This window comes from Rutilus rutilus (genome assembly GCF_951802725.1).
Source record: "Rutilus rutilus genome assembly, chromosome: 1".
In the NCBI taxonomy this organism is placed as follows: Eukaryota; Metazoa; Chordata; class Actinopteri; order Cypriniformes; family Leuciscidae; genus Rutilus; species Rutilus rutilus.
In genome coordinates, this window is record NC_140209.1 from 61726010 (window position 1) to 61742761 (window position 16752).

At 37.1% G+C, this 16752-nt stretch overlaps 1 protein-coding gene across 1 annotated transcript; it reads right to left on the bottom strand.

The window, feature by feature from the left end:
• Window positions 1-393: 393 nt before the first annotated feature.
• LOC311298779 (putative short-chain dehydrogenase/reductase family 42E member 2) lies at window positions 394-16152 on the bottom strand (the record flags this gene model as incomplete). Its single annotated transcript, XM_084422013.1, has 11 exons — window positions 394-475; window positions 4908-5002; window positions 6764-6829; window positions 6922-7059; window positions 7524-7606; window positions 7695-7701; window positions 7908-7934; window positions 10452-10570; window positions 11769-11826; window positions 12895-12990; window positions 15784-16152. 11 exons carry the CDS (start codon window positions 16150-16152, stop codon window positions 394-396), a joined length of 1140 nt encoding a protein of 379 aa, XP_084278139.1.
• Between the last annotated feature and the right edge of the window lie 600 nt (window positions 16153-16752).

Sequence of the window (16752 nt, forward strand, 5' to 3'; positions counted from 1 at the left end):
ACGATGCAGAACCAGAGATTGAACATGAACAAGGAGCAGGACGGGGAGAAGATGATGTGTCATCATCCAGAGAAGATGCTGTAGAAACTGATGATCCTGAAGAGAGTGACGGGGAGACTCCTTCACAACCTGCCTGCAAAAGAGTATATCCTTTGAGAAACAGAAAACAAAAAAAATTGTTTACTTACCATACTCTAGGTCAGCCTAGTATCGTAGATGGGTAAACTGCTGAATTAAATCACAGTAATTAGTTCTAGTTAAAATGTTAAGAAGTTAAATTAAGACCAGAATAAGATTGAGTTCATATTTTTGTTTTAAAGAGAAAATAGTTACCGTAACATTCCAGAAGAAAACATAAAGTAAATTGTTTCAATGGTGCAAGGTTAGATTCCTTCAGTGAAAGTACAGATTCCTGATGATAAACAGCGATGGTGGTAGAAGATCATGGTGCACAATGATGTCTGCTACAAACACACTGCATGGAAAAGGAGATACATGTTGTGTGTCGTGTGACAGTATAGCACGAGTACTAAAACTGTTGTATCACTGACTCCTATCAATGAAATGATCTACGGGTAGATAACCAGTAATTTATTCTGAGAATGTCGGGACTACATTCTGTTTTGTAGGGGAGAATGTGGGGAAATCTAGAATATACATTGATAGAATAGTATAATTGTTATAAGAAATTGTGAGTTAAAAGCTAGACCCCATGTAATAGTTTTTGTCATTTCAGTTATTTTATTAATAATGGTTATTTAATTATTCAGTACATGCATGTCAATTTGTAGTATACAGCTATGTGATGGGTGTCCAGTTGGTGGCAGTAAGCCAGAGGAAAACCCCCGGAGAAAACCTAGAAGAGAAAAGGAAAGTTAGTTCACGCGAGGTTTAACGAGACGAGGAGTATTGAGTTATGTTGTACTGTGTGGTACGGAGCTGTTGCGAATGACGCTGGCTGAATAAAAGAACCCAACCAAAATCACACGCTTGTTTATTCCTTCAAGTGTGCTACACTCCATTTGTCTATTATTTATTTCTAAAGAAACACGAAAATGTATAAAAGACTCCATTACCTTGTATCTTACGTTATGGCCCCGTAGAAGCAGTTTTTGTAAAAATAGGCTAACGATTGCGTCATAACCACGCGACTCTCTGTCGCACAGTAGAGAGATTACCCTATGGACAGGAGGAGAAGCTTGCGGGCAATGGAGGGGACGTGGAGGCAAAATGAGAAAATAATTAATCAGAATACATAGCCAAAGTTTCTCCTGCTCCTAGCTCATGGACACCTCCTACTCACACTCTCCGTCTCTGCAAGTTTCGGAAGGGAATGATTCAGATTTCGCTTGGCACAGCTACTAGAAGACAGACGGGTTGCTCACGTCACATCTACGTCGTCAAGCTCAGTTTGAGTCTGCGCAGTACGCTCAGCCATCAGGAAGTTAGTGCTTCTAATTGACTTCACTTGTCTCCGTTGAATCCAATGGGGTCGCTGTGTCCATTTCTTTTACTGTCTATGGCCGAATGGTCTTTTTTATTGCCACCATTGTTGAAATTCATGCTGATTTTATTTTATTTTTTTATCATGTGTTTACATGATGTCATAGCTTTGTTTTTATTTATGTTATTTTATTGTGTATGATGTGTTTAAAAAATGTGCAGAAAGATTCTCTGGAGTCTGACTAGCAATAATTATCAAAAAAAAAAAAAAAATAGAAGTAGAAATTTTCGATTCATGGTTGTTAAGATAAACGAGTGTAAAAATGTTTGAAGTGGGAGGAGCCTCTTTTACCAAAATGGCTGTAACTCAAAAAGGAAATGAAAGATTTTCACCAAACTTGGCACACATATGTAAGAGTTCCACTTAAGGTCACGGTAAAAAAAAATTTGGCGATTGGCCACTTGTTGGCGCTATAAAATAGAAAAGACATGAAAATGGTCATACCTTTGCAACCGTTAGTCCGATTGACTTGTAAATTGGCATGCCATGCCTTTGTCCGAGTCTCCACGATTGTCTATGCGTACATTGACGTATCTCAAAAAACGTGTCTGCCATGGGCCAATGATTTATCATTAACTGTTAAAAAAAACTTTAAATCTATATATTTTCTATGTTAAATTTACTGTATTGGCTGTAAATTGTCATTTCCATCTATGATTGAGGTGGTAACAGGCTTGCTAAATAAAACATTATCTTTTTATGCATGTGCTTAAAGGCCTTAAATAACTTGAACCCCGATAATTGCTGCTCGCAGCTATATTATATTGTTATTATTGATATTCTGTTGCATAATCTTGTTCATGGATTGCTACATGGGTAGCCTTTAAAGTTTAAAGGGATAGTTCAACCAAAAATGAAAATTAGCCCATGATTTACTCACCATGAGGCTATCGGTGTATATGACATTCTTATTTCAGACGAATACTATTGGAGTTATATTAAAAAATGTCCTGGCTCTTCCGGGCTTTATAATGAGAGTGTATGGGTATATTCTTTTGGCAGTCCATCAAAGCGCATCCATCCATGATTAAAGTGATCCACACGGCTCTGGCGGGTTAATAAAGGCCTTCTGAAGTCAAGCGATGCGTTCGTGTAAGAAAAATATCCATATTTAAAACTTTAGCAAACTAAAATAACTAGCTTCCGGTAGACGGCCGTACGCTAGTCGACTTATGCCAAAAGAGTACATTTTCGAGCAATTTTATCACGGATTGATGCACTTTGATGGACTTCCAAAAAAATATACCCAATCACTCCCATTATAAAGCTTGGAAGAGCCAGGGCATTTTTTTTTTATATAACTCTGATTGTGTTCATCTCAAATAAGAATGTCATATACACCTAGGATGGTTTCAGGGTGAGTAAATCATGGGCTAATTTAAATTTTTGGGTGAACTATCCCTTTAACCAATGACATGTTTCTCAAACTGACTGCTTAGCAGAAAAATCAGTAACAATGTTGAATATACTTTATATAAATATTTTCAATAAAGTTGAACATATATTTACGGAGCCCCCCAGTCCCACTTTGTCAAAAAAATGAATTATAACTATTTCGTGGCCTCAAGATAGTAACCCGTGGCCTCAAGATAGTAACCCGTGGCCTCAAGATAGTAACTCGTGGCCTCAAGATAGTAACTCGTGGCCTCAAGATAGTAACTCGTGGCCTCAAGATAGTAACTCGTGGCCTCAAGATAGTAACTCTTGGCCTCAAGATAGTAACTCGTGGCCTCAAGATAGTAACTCGTGGCCTCAAGATAGTAACTCATGGCCTCAAGATATTAAAGTGTCTGACACATGGACCATTTGTTATTAAACTGGACCCTGTAGTGCAATACTTCACATTATGTGCAATATTCTCTGTTTTAATATTCAGTGTGCAATATAGTTTGCTGCAGTTCTGCTTCTATTTATTTACTAGTACTGTAAATCTTGTAAATCTTGTAGGCTGCATATCCATAGTCCTTTATAATTCTCCTTCATATTTTATTGTCTATATTTATACTTTTTACATGTATATTGTTTATTTACCAACTTCTATTATTATTTATATTCCTTTAAATGTCTTGATGTACACATCAACTGTGACACAAGAATTGTCCCCCGGGTTATCCTCTGTGTCAGCATCAGAATTGTGTTTATGGAAAAGTTGCTCCACTCCCTGGAAAATGAGAGAGGAAATGTATTATAATCTAACAATACAAACTGCTTTGAACTCCCACATACAGTAACAAGTTGCAGACTTAAAATATTTATTCCAAACAAATTATATAAATGTTTTAAGGGATTTTACAGTACTAGCCTAAATATTTACCTCGGGAGTCATGAAGCATTTATCATCTGTAATACTGTTGTGTAACCAGTAGATGGCTGTATAGCCCTATATATATAAACATATATCCATGGCTGTGTATTCCCTAGTTGCTGGATGTTTTCAGTCATAATTACTTGCATGTATTAAGGTTTGAATTTGGACATATATTCATTATTAAAGACTATTAAAGATTAAACATTTTTCTCAGAAATGTTCATTTGAAGTGCAATTTTTGGCATTATTATTAGTCAAATATGGACACAGAAAAAGCATTTACTCTAGGCTGCTGCTAATTCTAACTACTTATACTGAGGTCCACTTATCTCTTAAAAAGTAAAATATGTAGGAAAAATTGTGATCTACAAATAAATTTAATAATCTAATTAAATAACTAATGGTTATCGCCCATTTGCTTCTGTTATGGAACAGTTGTTAGACCTATGAAATGAGATAATTATGCTGCATGTCACAACATTTTGGTGTATTGACAAAATCTATAGCTGAATAACATATCACAATTTACATGTCTAAAGCACATTTCTTACCTCTATTATTTCAAGACATGTGAACTGTATTAGACTTTTGTCAAGGAAGTCACCGGAGAAGTCGTCAGAATCTTTTAGATCTTGAAATAGGTTGATCCAGAACTGTGCATGCTGCTTCCTCAAAAATCCCCACCAATGCTCTATCCGTTGGTTATGATTGCTTGAGCCATACAAATAGCAATTTCTCGAAGAATCGTCCGTATGATCATGTCTCAAGAACTTCTGCATCTGTTCCATGTAACAGTTCTCTGTCCCCAAGTCTGAGCGAATTCGGGTGGCTGTCCCATTCCTTGATAACACCGCATCAATAAAGTATCCAGCGATTACCTTGGGATCACTACTTGTAGAGTATGCATGTAGCCATATCATCATTCGTGAAAACCCGTCGATTGCACCATTGATGCAGATCCCATATGGTTTAAGTTTATCATATGAATCAACATGCCATAAAAAGTTCGGGCCTGGATTATGATACAAACGTCGCCGAAGACGATTCCGGCGCCTAAGGTGCACTCCATGGGGATCCAGTATTTTCAACAATTGCCTGATTGTCTCTTGTGTCACCACGTAGCCAGCCTGAATGCATTTCAGATGCATCATCTTATATCCGTGAAGCATACCATATCGGTTTAACTGATCCTGGAGAAACACAGCAACGTCAAGCAGATCAGAATGTTCTTTTCGTCTGAACAGGCGCAAAGTCTTGAGGTGTCTGCGCAAAGTTGACGGACTAATAACAATACCATTTATATTACTTAAAGACAGCAGTATCTCCCAATGTCTCAAACCCAAAGTAAAATAAAACCGGATTAAACTTGAAAGCTGGGACATGTTTACTTCCATGCAATCCAGCTAAAATAGAGCTCCTGGCAGGATTTTGAGGGATCTCATTAATTCAGAAAAACAGAACAAAATATATTTTTTTTTATGAAAAATTATCTCATAATTCTGAGATAATTAACTCATTAATTCATAAAAACAGTGAAAAAAAATTTTCCAAGAAAAACGTATCTCATAATTCTGAGATAATTAACTCGTTAATTCAGAAAAACAGAGCAAAAAAAATTTTCATGAAAAATTATCTCGTCATTCTGAGATAATTAACTCGTTAATTCAGAAAAACAGAGCAAAAACTTTTTTTTCATGAAAAATTATCTCGTAATTCTGAGATAATTAAGTCGTTAATTCAGAAAAACAGAGTCATTTTTTTTTCTCTAGTGAATGCAATACGCTTCCGTACATTTCTTATGCGTGTTAAATATTAATAATATTGATTTTATTTAAGTAATATTTGTGGTTCTTGAAACAGATCATTTTAATTATCCATTCTCAAATATGGTGATGGAAATTTCACAAATATATTAGCTCAGTGTATTTTAAATAAAGAATTGGTTAGTCGAATACTAAATTATTTTAGTGAAAAACTTCAAACTTAAATATAACTGTAAATTTCAGACAAAATTAATTGTTGGAGTTTTAGTCAATTAGCCTATTTCGGTATGTTCAACTCAAACTATCAAGTAAATGATATTCAGAGATTTTATTAGTAAATATCACAGCAATAATTAACTTTATAATTATTGCTGTGATATTTACTAAGCCACTGAATTATTTTTTTTAGAATTTATTTTTTATTTTACCCATAAGAATCACTTCGACATTTAGGAAAGTTATATGTTAAGAATAGAACTGCATGTTGTATACCATAGTACTGTGATAATGTTTAGAGAAATTTTTACAAATGAAAATGAAATCTGGTGATGCAGGATTTAAAATGAAAACTATTTATATGTGAAATATGAAACTGTATCTTGTAGAACACACTCTAATAAATGTGTGCTTGTGTGTGTAGTTTAAATGTTGTGTTTCATCTAAGGCTGATTATACAGTATATACAGTAACCATGATTGACTAGAGGCATAGGGCTTGACTTAGGACAAGATAAGAACAAGCATGAGTGAAGTACAGCCTTATACTGATTGGTAAACTGCACTGTGTTTTATACACGTCCAGCCTGGACATTCATATTAAATTAGCATTATTTTCCTATGTTTTTACATCATGAAAATCTATATGGCTTCAGTTGTATGTAGGACATATATGACATAATATGAATAAAAATACACTAATATTATACAATTTATATATGTGGTTTTTCCAGCAGATATGTCCCTTACAATATTCTGTTGGAACATATAAGAATCACAGGAGTTTTTAGCAAACCTTTTCCATATGGGAGAAGGACGGACAAAACCAGTGAAATATCAACTGATCTGATAATTCTGAGTTCTTGGCATATTTTATTACCACTTATAGTGAATAAACTGTGATAATGTGAGAAATGTTGACGGTGTCTGAATACATTTTGGTTTGGCTGTACTTGGATTGATTGCTACATACCAAAGGTGTCAACCATTCAAAGACATTGACAGACTCCCCATCATTGATAAAGTAGGCCTGTCCACTCTAAAAAACAAATTACACAAATAAACAAATACATTATGCATAATTTGGGTTCAATACTAATGATCGCAATAAAAATATCATGCCACACATACCGCCAGAAAGGCTTTCTCCGCAGTGAGTGCTTCTGCTGCTAAAACATGAGCCGTCACCAAATTATCCACGTGCACCCAGTTCATCTTGGCATTAGGGTCTCCAAAACAGAAGCTGAACAACCTCCGCTCCACATTCACCTGAGAAGAGAATCATAAAACCATGTTTCTGCATTCAACAGATCTTCACAGAGCTAACAACACCCTCTAAAGGCCCCGATATCCTCCAAGCAAAAACAAGATTGGGGTTCGAGGCCGACTCGGAGCAGGGCACTTAGGATTGGAGGATGAGATTAGGAGGCGGAGCAATGAAGAAGTTTGGTTTGATTTCATATGTCCAACAGCGTTTTTGAAATATAGCTTACCCCACCTTTAAAACTGATCGGGTGAGTAGAATACAAGAGATTACATGAGGAAGCACAGACAGATGTGTCTGTATGTACAGTAGATACAGCACAAGCACATGCTGTAACAGGAGCTTCTCACAGACTTCATTAATATTGGACAGCTCTGGGCAACACTGGCACAGCTGAGCCTGTACAACTGTCTGGGTGTGTGTGTGTGTGTGTGTGTGTGTGTGTGTGAGAGAGAGAGAGGGGTCTCACCATCACCCTGTGTAAATGTCTTCTCTCTTCAGGACCGTAGATACCAGAGGGGCGTAGGACACACGTCTGTAGAAGACCACCACCTATCACAGGAATACCTCAGTATTATAAGCAGTTTAACCATGACCTGTTTTTTTTTTCATATTCACAAATAAATTAAAAGATGCCTACATATAATCTAAACAAGATTTTATTATTTAACCAAATATCCAGTTTTGACTAGTGAGCAATCAGTCAATATGAGATTTTTTTACGTTGTCAGTACTGCCATCATGTGCCGCTAGAGAGATATATAACATTATCAAAAGAGTTCTGTGGTTGTACCATAGTATAATAATGGCTATAGATGGCAATTCTATGGTACTTTGATATTTACTATGGTACTGGAGTCCTGGAGTAATGGTCTATGTGCTTCAAGAGAGAACGAAAATAAAATTTACATTTAAATAAATGACAAGACTTGATGATCATTTGTAAACTGTACAATGACTTAGTCATGGGATAGTAGTCCTCAAATTAAATATAGGATGTCAATTCTCAAATAAAAATGCTCAGACTACAAAGTGTTCAATTAATTTGATAAATTTGAATTCTTTTTTTAAATATTTGACCACAACATATTATAAACCGCAATATACTATATAAAAGCTATCAATATGGTCACAATTTGTAGCCCAGGCATGGTAAAAATTATGATGAACATAATGTTATATTTTCTAATTCTAATTCCATAGAAATAATTTATCTTAAACACACCAACTAATAAATAGATAGCTTGTTTCAGCCATTAGTGAAAGTCATCACACATTAGTCAACCTCCGAGTTTGTAAGCTGTACCGTTGTATGATTCATCAGATGTTATGTATTCATGTATGACGTTTGGGCAGACAAAAGCGGGTGACTTGTGTAGCACCTCACTTGAGTGAGGTGTCGGATGGACTAATTTGATTCCATTAACCTTCCTTAACTTCAGTCTACTGTTCTTCTGGACAGTGAACCGGAGCACACAGGAGAAGAGCACGAGTCGAGCTTCACCATGACACACTAATCCCTAGTGAAAGTCATCCACTTCTCATGCCTGTGATCACAGTGGTCAGTAACGTAACAGATCAGTACATCCAGTGTACAGTAGATAGCATCACTGATTATAATGGGTTGTTGTCTTTTTTGTGATGTGCCGCAAATCACCGGTGTAGACATGAGCTGCGTCCTTGAGTCGACAACTCCAACGTTTTGAGCGGTGAAAAGAATCCCGACTAAATTAAAAATCTGATTTGCATTTGCGTTCAAGCACCGCAAAATCCCCAGTGTTAAATTAACACCCCTCAGTGTAAATATGTGTCCAACTTAGGGTGTTAAAATGAACACTGAAGCAGTTTAGTGCTTATCCCATAATAAAATACCCCATAATTAAGTGATTAATTAAGTGATGATTGGGCATTAGTGGTGATACCTGATGTTAATAAGCACAATCAGCGAAGGAAAGAGAAACAAGAACAGAAAAAAGAGAAACAAGAAAAACTACTGACTTCCAGCCATTACACATTATTGCACTTATTACTAACCAGTTTGACTTTATTTCTGTCATACATCTACTAAAGTTCTTATTGAGAATAAACAGAAGTTTAGATGTTAATGTTTTATGGAATGTTTGGTTTCACATCACCATTATGGTGATCAGTGTTTGCTGACGGCCGTACGCATCGATTTTACGGCGAAAGACTAACGCTTGAACTTGACGCACAACGTAATGACGAACGCAGTTGCCCAGCCCTGTTTGATTGAACTGCGAGAGGCGTCAAAGCTTACGCTACTCCTACATCCTACGTCATACATCGTCAAGTGTTACTCTTTTGGCATAAGTCAGACATCTGCCTGAATCTAGTTTTTTTTAGTCGATAAAGTTTTAAATATGGATTTTTTCTTACACTAATGCATCGCTTCACTTCAGAAGGCCTTTATTAATCATTTTTAAAATCTACCCATTCACTGCCATTATAAAGCTTGGAAGAACCAGGACGTTTTTGGTATAACTCTGATTGTATTCGTCTGAAAGAAGAATGTCATTTACACCTAGGATGGTTTCAAGGTGAATAAATCATGGGCTAATTTTTTCATTTTTGGGTGAACTATCCCTATAATGCATATTAGTGCACATGTATTGTAAAGTGTTACCAAAACTGATTGTGCTGTAAGAGATCACAGTTTCTCCTAGGTCAGATGTTGATTTTGAAAACTTTTCTCTTGAGCAAGGGTAAGTAATTAGCTGAAGTAATAAGATTTAATATTTAAGTTTAAAGTAGGCAATATTGTGTTTAGCAAAAAAAGACTTTTGAATGGCGGGGGTTCGGGCTTGGGTGCAATCAGAAGCCTGGCCGCCAAATCAGGAGATTGACCACCCAATCAGAAGCTTGACCCAACCAATCAGAAGCCTGGACACCCAATCAGGAGCTTGACCACACAATCAGAAGCTTGACCACCCAATCAGGAGCCTGGCCACCAAATCAGTAGCTTGACCCACCCAATCAGAAGCCTGGTCACCAAATCAGGAGCCTAGCCACCCAATTGGAAGCCTGGCCACCCAATCAGAAGCCTGGCCCACTCAATCAGGAGCCTAGCCACCCAATCAGAAGCCTGGCCACCCAATCAGGAGCCTGGCCCAACCAATCAGAAGCCTGTCCACCCAATCAAGAGCCTAGCCACCCAATCAGAAGCTTGACCCACCCAATCAGAAGCCTGGCCACCAAATCAGGAGCCTAGCCACCCAATCACCCTTTCAAAATCTGCTCCTTGCAGCTTAAAGCTGCAGCCGGGCCGGCTTTAGAACAGGGCTGGTGTTCAAGTCTCAAAGTTGAATAAACCAACATGTGTACTTCAGAAACGGTCTAAATGCAAGACAAATCAGAGCACAGTCAGTGAGCATCTCACCATGTCCAGCGGCACGCAGGGAACTGAGTCTTCATCTCCATCCTCGATGGGTCTGCCAGCAAACGCCACATTCACTGTGCTGGTGTAGACGAGTCTCGGGATGCCCCGCTCCGTACAGACTACAACACACCAACCAGAACCACATACTTATAGCAGACTTTAAATGACATCAAACTTCTTATTCTGTGTTAAAGGATTAGTTCACTTCAGTATTAAAAATTCCTGATAATTTACTCACCTCCACGTCATCCAAGATGTTCATGTCTTTCTTTCTTCAGTCGAAAAGAAATTAATTTCAGGATTTTTCTCCATATAGTGGACTTCAATGGGGTCCAACAGTTTGAAGGTCCAAATTGCAGTTTCAGTGCAGCTTCAAAAGCTCTACATGATCCCATCAGAGGAATAAAGGTCTTATCTAGCCAAACCATCAGTCATTTTCTAAAAAAAATAAACATTTATATACTTTTTAACCACAAATGCTCGTCTTGAGAGGTCTCACGTCAAGTACTGGCGGAAGGCGGAAGTACTGAAAATCACCCTTTACAAAAAAAAAAGTTAAATAAATAAAAGTTAAAACAACGATGTTGGACGATTTTGAAGTTGGAGGAGAAAACGAGATGGAGTTTTTCACCCTTCCCTGCATTTTTGAACCGGAACAGGCGTGACCTTTCAACATGATTGCGTAAAGCTAGTGATAGACAAGCATTTGTGGTTAAAAAGTAAGTAATGTTTATTTTTTTTGAAAATGGCCGATGGTTTGGCTAGATAAGACCCTTATTCCTCGGCTGGGATTGTGTAGAGACTTTGAAGCTGCACTGAAACTGACATTTGGACCTTCAACATGTTGGACCCCATTGAAGTCCACTATATGGAGAAAAATCCTGGAATGTTTCCCTCAAAAACCTTAATTTATTTTAGACTGAAGTTAGAAAGACATGAATATCTTGGATGATGTGGGGGTGAGCAAATTATCCGAAATGTTTTATTCTGATGTGAACTAATCCTTTAAATATTTCTTTAGCGAAGCTTGTCGCAAATCCTTCAAATATTGCCTCCCTACATGTGATGTTGCCTGTGAATCTGGTCAAAAGAAGGTATCTTAGAAGATCTTATAATCTAGAGCACATTCTGTATAATGCCTACATGGACAGCTCAATAAATGTACAACTCTATTTAGCCTTTGAATATGAAATCTGAAATGAACTCAATGGGAAATATTTCTAATACCATTAGAATACAAGCTCTAGAGAGAAACATTTATCTGAATAACAGGCCTAATAGTTACAGTACCAAATTATACAAATGGTGAAAGTTCACCGTTTATGACATTGTTCGTGCCGCCAACATTGACTGATTCAATCTGCTTTCTCTTCAGCTGCAGAACAAGAAAATACATGACCAGCGCATTTCACTTCAGTACGTCATGACATCACTCCCTAAACACTCAGATATTATAATGAAACAATAATAGTCATGTTAAATTGAAAAATGAAACTTAAAGCATTTATCACATCATAATATATCTAATTATGGGTAATAACAACTATGCATTAATTTTAAAATTGTGTCATTAACAAACTTTTTTTTCTTTACTTTACATTCTTTTTATGTTAAGATAGAGCTTACATGTTATGGATCCACACAATGACACTCAACATTTTGAAATGAATGACTTCTGATCTTCAAATTGTCACTTTTTTTGTCATTTGTCTTTTCTATTATAACTAAATGATAAAATGCTGATGGATTAAAATGCTTGGCATGATGGTAATGACAGCACTGTGACTCTATGTTATAAAAATAACTTGTTCACAACTGTAAAACTGATAGAAAATATGATTTTTATGAAAAGTGTTTTCGATCGCATACACTGGGGAAGGTAGAAAATGATAAATAATAAAGATATTATAGCAAACAACATGTCAGCACATGTCAACTTTACACTTTTTTCACTTTAAAGCTATTACAATCCATCCTATAAAAGAATATAATAAAAAAAAAAAAGATGTGATATGGCATGTTTTATGCACATTAAAATGTTCGGTCACACTCGCTTTCAATTATCACTTTTAACAAACTATTATCTATGGCTTTTTCCTCAATAAACTCCTTATGCTTTTTAATAGTTAGTAGGTAGTTGTTAAGTTTAGGTATTGGTTCAGATTAAGGAATGTAGAAGATGATCATGCAGAATTAGGCATTAATTATAAGTACTAATAAACAGCCAATATCCTAGTAATATGCATGATAATAAGCATATAGTTAATAGCAAGAATTGAACCCTAAACTGAAGTGTTACCAAATGTTCTACATGTAAATATTAATATACTGTAATTCAATGCAAAATAAGGACTCAAGTAATATTTGCATGCATCAGTCTCAGTGTTTTAGTGGATTCTGATACAGAGCGAGCTCTCATTAGATGCATGTTACACACACTGACCTGTTCAGGACCTGACATCCCGTAGGAAGCGGTGTGGAATATGACGTCCACTCCCGCACAGATCTTATACAGGGCATCGTAATCCCGGATATCAATCTGGAAGTAAGACACACACAGATGTACTGAATCATAATGCCCTTCAATCACAGTGATGGACAAAAGAAAATCATTCATTACAGTTTTCTCTCCCATTATTTAATTTTTGTTCAATCCATAACACTTACTATAAGAAACTACACAGCAAAAACTCCAGTGTTAAATTAACACTCCTGGGAGTGTATATGAGTCCACACTCAAGAGTGTAAAGTGTTAAAATATGAGTGTTAAATTAACACTCAAGAGTGTTAAAGTTAATGAGATAATTAAGTGATTAATTTAGTGATGATTGAGCATTATTGAACACACCTGATGTTAGCAAGCAGAATCACTGAAGGAGAAAAATCACAAATTGTAAGTTACCATTATGGTGATCGGTGTTTGCTTTAGTTGGGCTCTTGAACATTTTATGTTTACTTTATATTTTGCTTGTCTGCTGTTATTGATTTATAACAGTCAGATGAACAAAGAAAAAACGTGATCTGATGGCGTTGGTTATGTTTTGACATAATCATGTTGTGATCTGAAAAACTGACTAAACTTTTTGAGATAGTTTGGTTTAACTAGTTAACTACAACAGCTCTGTGATTTTACAGCATATGATTTTCAGTATTTTTCATATAATCAAAAATATTTAATAAACATTGTTCTGATCAAAAGACTTTCAAATGAATTTATTTAGAAACACAGACATCAATAATCAGCCTGTGAATCTCAACAATGGTGACAATAATAAAGCATGTTGCAGTGGCTGCCACCAATCACAACTCATTAATGGCTCCCATCATACATTGCGGTATGAATAAATTATGATCTGAATTGTCTATGTAATTTACTTTTCCCTAATTGAATATTCTGCCCGTCACCATTGTTGAGATGCATAGACTGAATCTTGACGTCTGTGTGTGCCTAAAATAAATAGTCTTTTTTTTCAAAACAACTTTTAAGAAATCCTTTGTATTATATCTAAAATTCTGGATATTTATGCAGACTCACAGTTATGCTGTAATCAACAACATAAATTTAAGTCAGAAATAAGGATCTTAATGAGTTCAGTGATCAAGTTCAAATGATGATTGTCATAATATAACCAACACCATCAGATCAATTTTTTTCTTTCTTCATCTGACTGTTATAAATCAATAACAGCAGACAAGCAAAATTTAAAGTAAACATATAAGGGTCAGGAGCCCAACTAAAGCAAACAATGATCACCATAATGGTAACTTACAATTTGAGATTTTCTCCTTCAGTGATTCTGCTAGTTAACATCAGATGTCTTCAATAATGCTCAATCATCACTTAATTAATCATTTAATTAGCTCATTAACTTTAACACTCTTGAGTGTTAATTTAACACTCATATTTTAACACTTTACACTCTTGAGTGTGGACTCATATACACTCCCAGGAGTGTTAATTTAACACTGGAGTTTTTGCTGTGTATAGTCTAGAACAGTGGTTCTCAAACCTGTCCTGGCGTACCCCCAACACTGCACGTTTTCTTTCTCTCCCTAATCAAACACACCTGATTCAATCAGGTTGAATCAGGTGTGTTTGATTAGGGAGAGAAAGAAAACGTGCAGTGTTGGGGGTACGCCAGGACAGGTTTGAGAACCACTGGTCTAGAACAACAAAACTGGGAATGAATATTCACATTATTCTTGACTTGGGTTTCGGATAAGTTGATTTGACCTCACTGAACCACAACAGTTTGCCTATAACCTTTTGATCACTTTTAGACAATATTTCTAGATTAATGGAAACATCTAGCAAGTAACGTTTGAAACAGTGTAAAGTCTGATGCGTCAACACTAATCGCATTGAATTAACATTACAAAGTGACGATGGTTCAGTCTAATGAGAGCTGTCGGCTTTCACCAACATTTCAATAATGATCCAACATACTTTAAACATTGAAATGTCAATCTCAACCCAAATGATGGTTTGCATGAATTAAAACTCAACATTATAACAATATCACCTTGCTATCTGTGGTGTAACATACTATTATTTTTTTTTATTTTTTTCATCATCATCTATTATGTAAATTTCTTCACTAACATACTGGTTCTCGACTGGTTTTGCTTCAGAGCCCAGGTTTAAATTGGACATCAACGCAGTAATAAAACCCCTGGTTACAAAAATATCCTTCAAATTCAACATGAAAGTTGTTATTAGCATGTAAAAAAGTTATTCATATTACCATGTGAAACCACAATGTTCCCAAAATGATCAATGGGACATGGACTGAATACCAAAAAAAAATCTATTTTGGTGTCTATGTTTTGCTTGAAATTAAATTATTTCAATATTTGAGACAATATTTCACTGTACAAAAACACATTTTGGGTTGGCTGGAATAATTGGCACTTTTTGCACAGATTTGTTCATGATTTTCAAGGACGAGGACACGCACATCTGTCTAACTTCTTTGTCTTTAGCACAGCCTTTGACAAGGATTTGGAATTTTTTTCTCCTCCCTCTTTACTTTTAAATCCTAACTATGACAATGCAATTATCAGTTACATTGATCATTGCTTTTTTCCCCAGTATAAGAACAGACCCTCCAGTTGAGAACCCAGAATAAAAATAAAAAAACACGAGCAAAACCTGCTGAAACATTATCATGGCAGTTTCAGATTCACTTTCACGGCTCTTCCCGTAGCCCAGCGGTTTCTCCGAGACATCCGAGTCATGAAAGCGCGTGCTGAAACCGGAGGCTTGAGCACTGCACCTGCTTCTGTTACCCAACAGCCCCTCCACAACCCAGTGTCTCCAGTTTCCCCGTACCTGCTGGAAGACGGCTCCATCTGGGAGATCCCAGGGCGGCTTGAGGAGATCCAGCATTAGGACCGTGGCGCCTTGTCCGGCTAGAGTCCGGCCCAGCCTGAACCCGAAGTATCCGGCTCCTCCTGTGACCAGCACCTTTCCGGCCCCGCTCCGGCTCTGATCCGGTCCCGCTCCGGCCCCGCTCCGGCTCTGATCCGGTCCCGCTCCAGCCCCGCTCCGGGCCTGATCCGGGCCCTCCAGCACGCAGTTGGGACTGTTGCACAGGGCGCCCACTGCCCCGTTGGCTCTGTGTCTGAAAGGGGGGGGGACGTCGCTGTGGCTCAGCCGACGGCAGTCCAGGACACACGCACAGGACCGGTTCTCCATCATAACGCACTCAGTCTGGGGACGATCAGAGACAGTGAGAGTCTAACGAACTGGCGGACACTGTGAAACAGATCCGCCTGTGAGTGAGTGAGTGAGTGAGTGAGTGAGTGAGTGAGTGAGTGAGTGAATCGATGCATAATTCACCTCTCCATGTAAAGAGGCGGAAGACAAACTTTTCCTTACACTCACCTTACCCAAAAAACTGCTCATCGAGGCTTCACACTTTGATTCACTATTTTTAATATACAGTCAAACCAAAAATGATGATTGAAGTGTTTTTTCTTTAATTGCTAATGCAACCTTTTTACACCACAGACTGAAATGAAAGCTTTAGCATAAAGTTCTGCCGGGAAGACTTAATTGTTACGTCACTTTACCTTTCATCTATCCAATCACATTATCACACTCGTGGTATAAAAGATCGGTACTTACTCATGTTTGAGTTCGCAGATGCTGACGCTCCAATTCAGTTCGCAGAAACCAACACCGGCGTTCACTCACTCGCGTTTCGATTCCAATCATAACAACACCAGTCTTATTGTTGATTTGATCTCAGCGCAACTTGTGCGCGAGTGTAGGAAAACGTGTAGGAAACAAGGACGT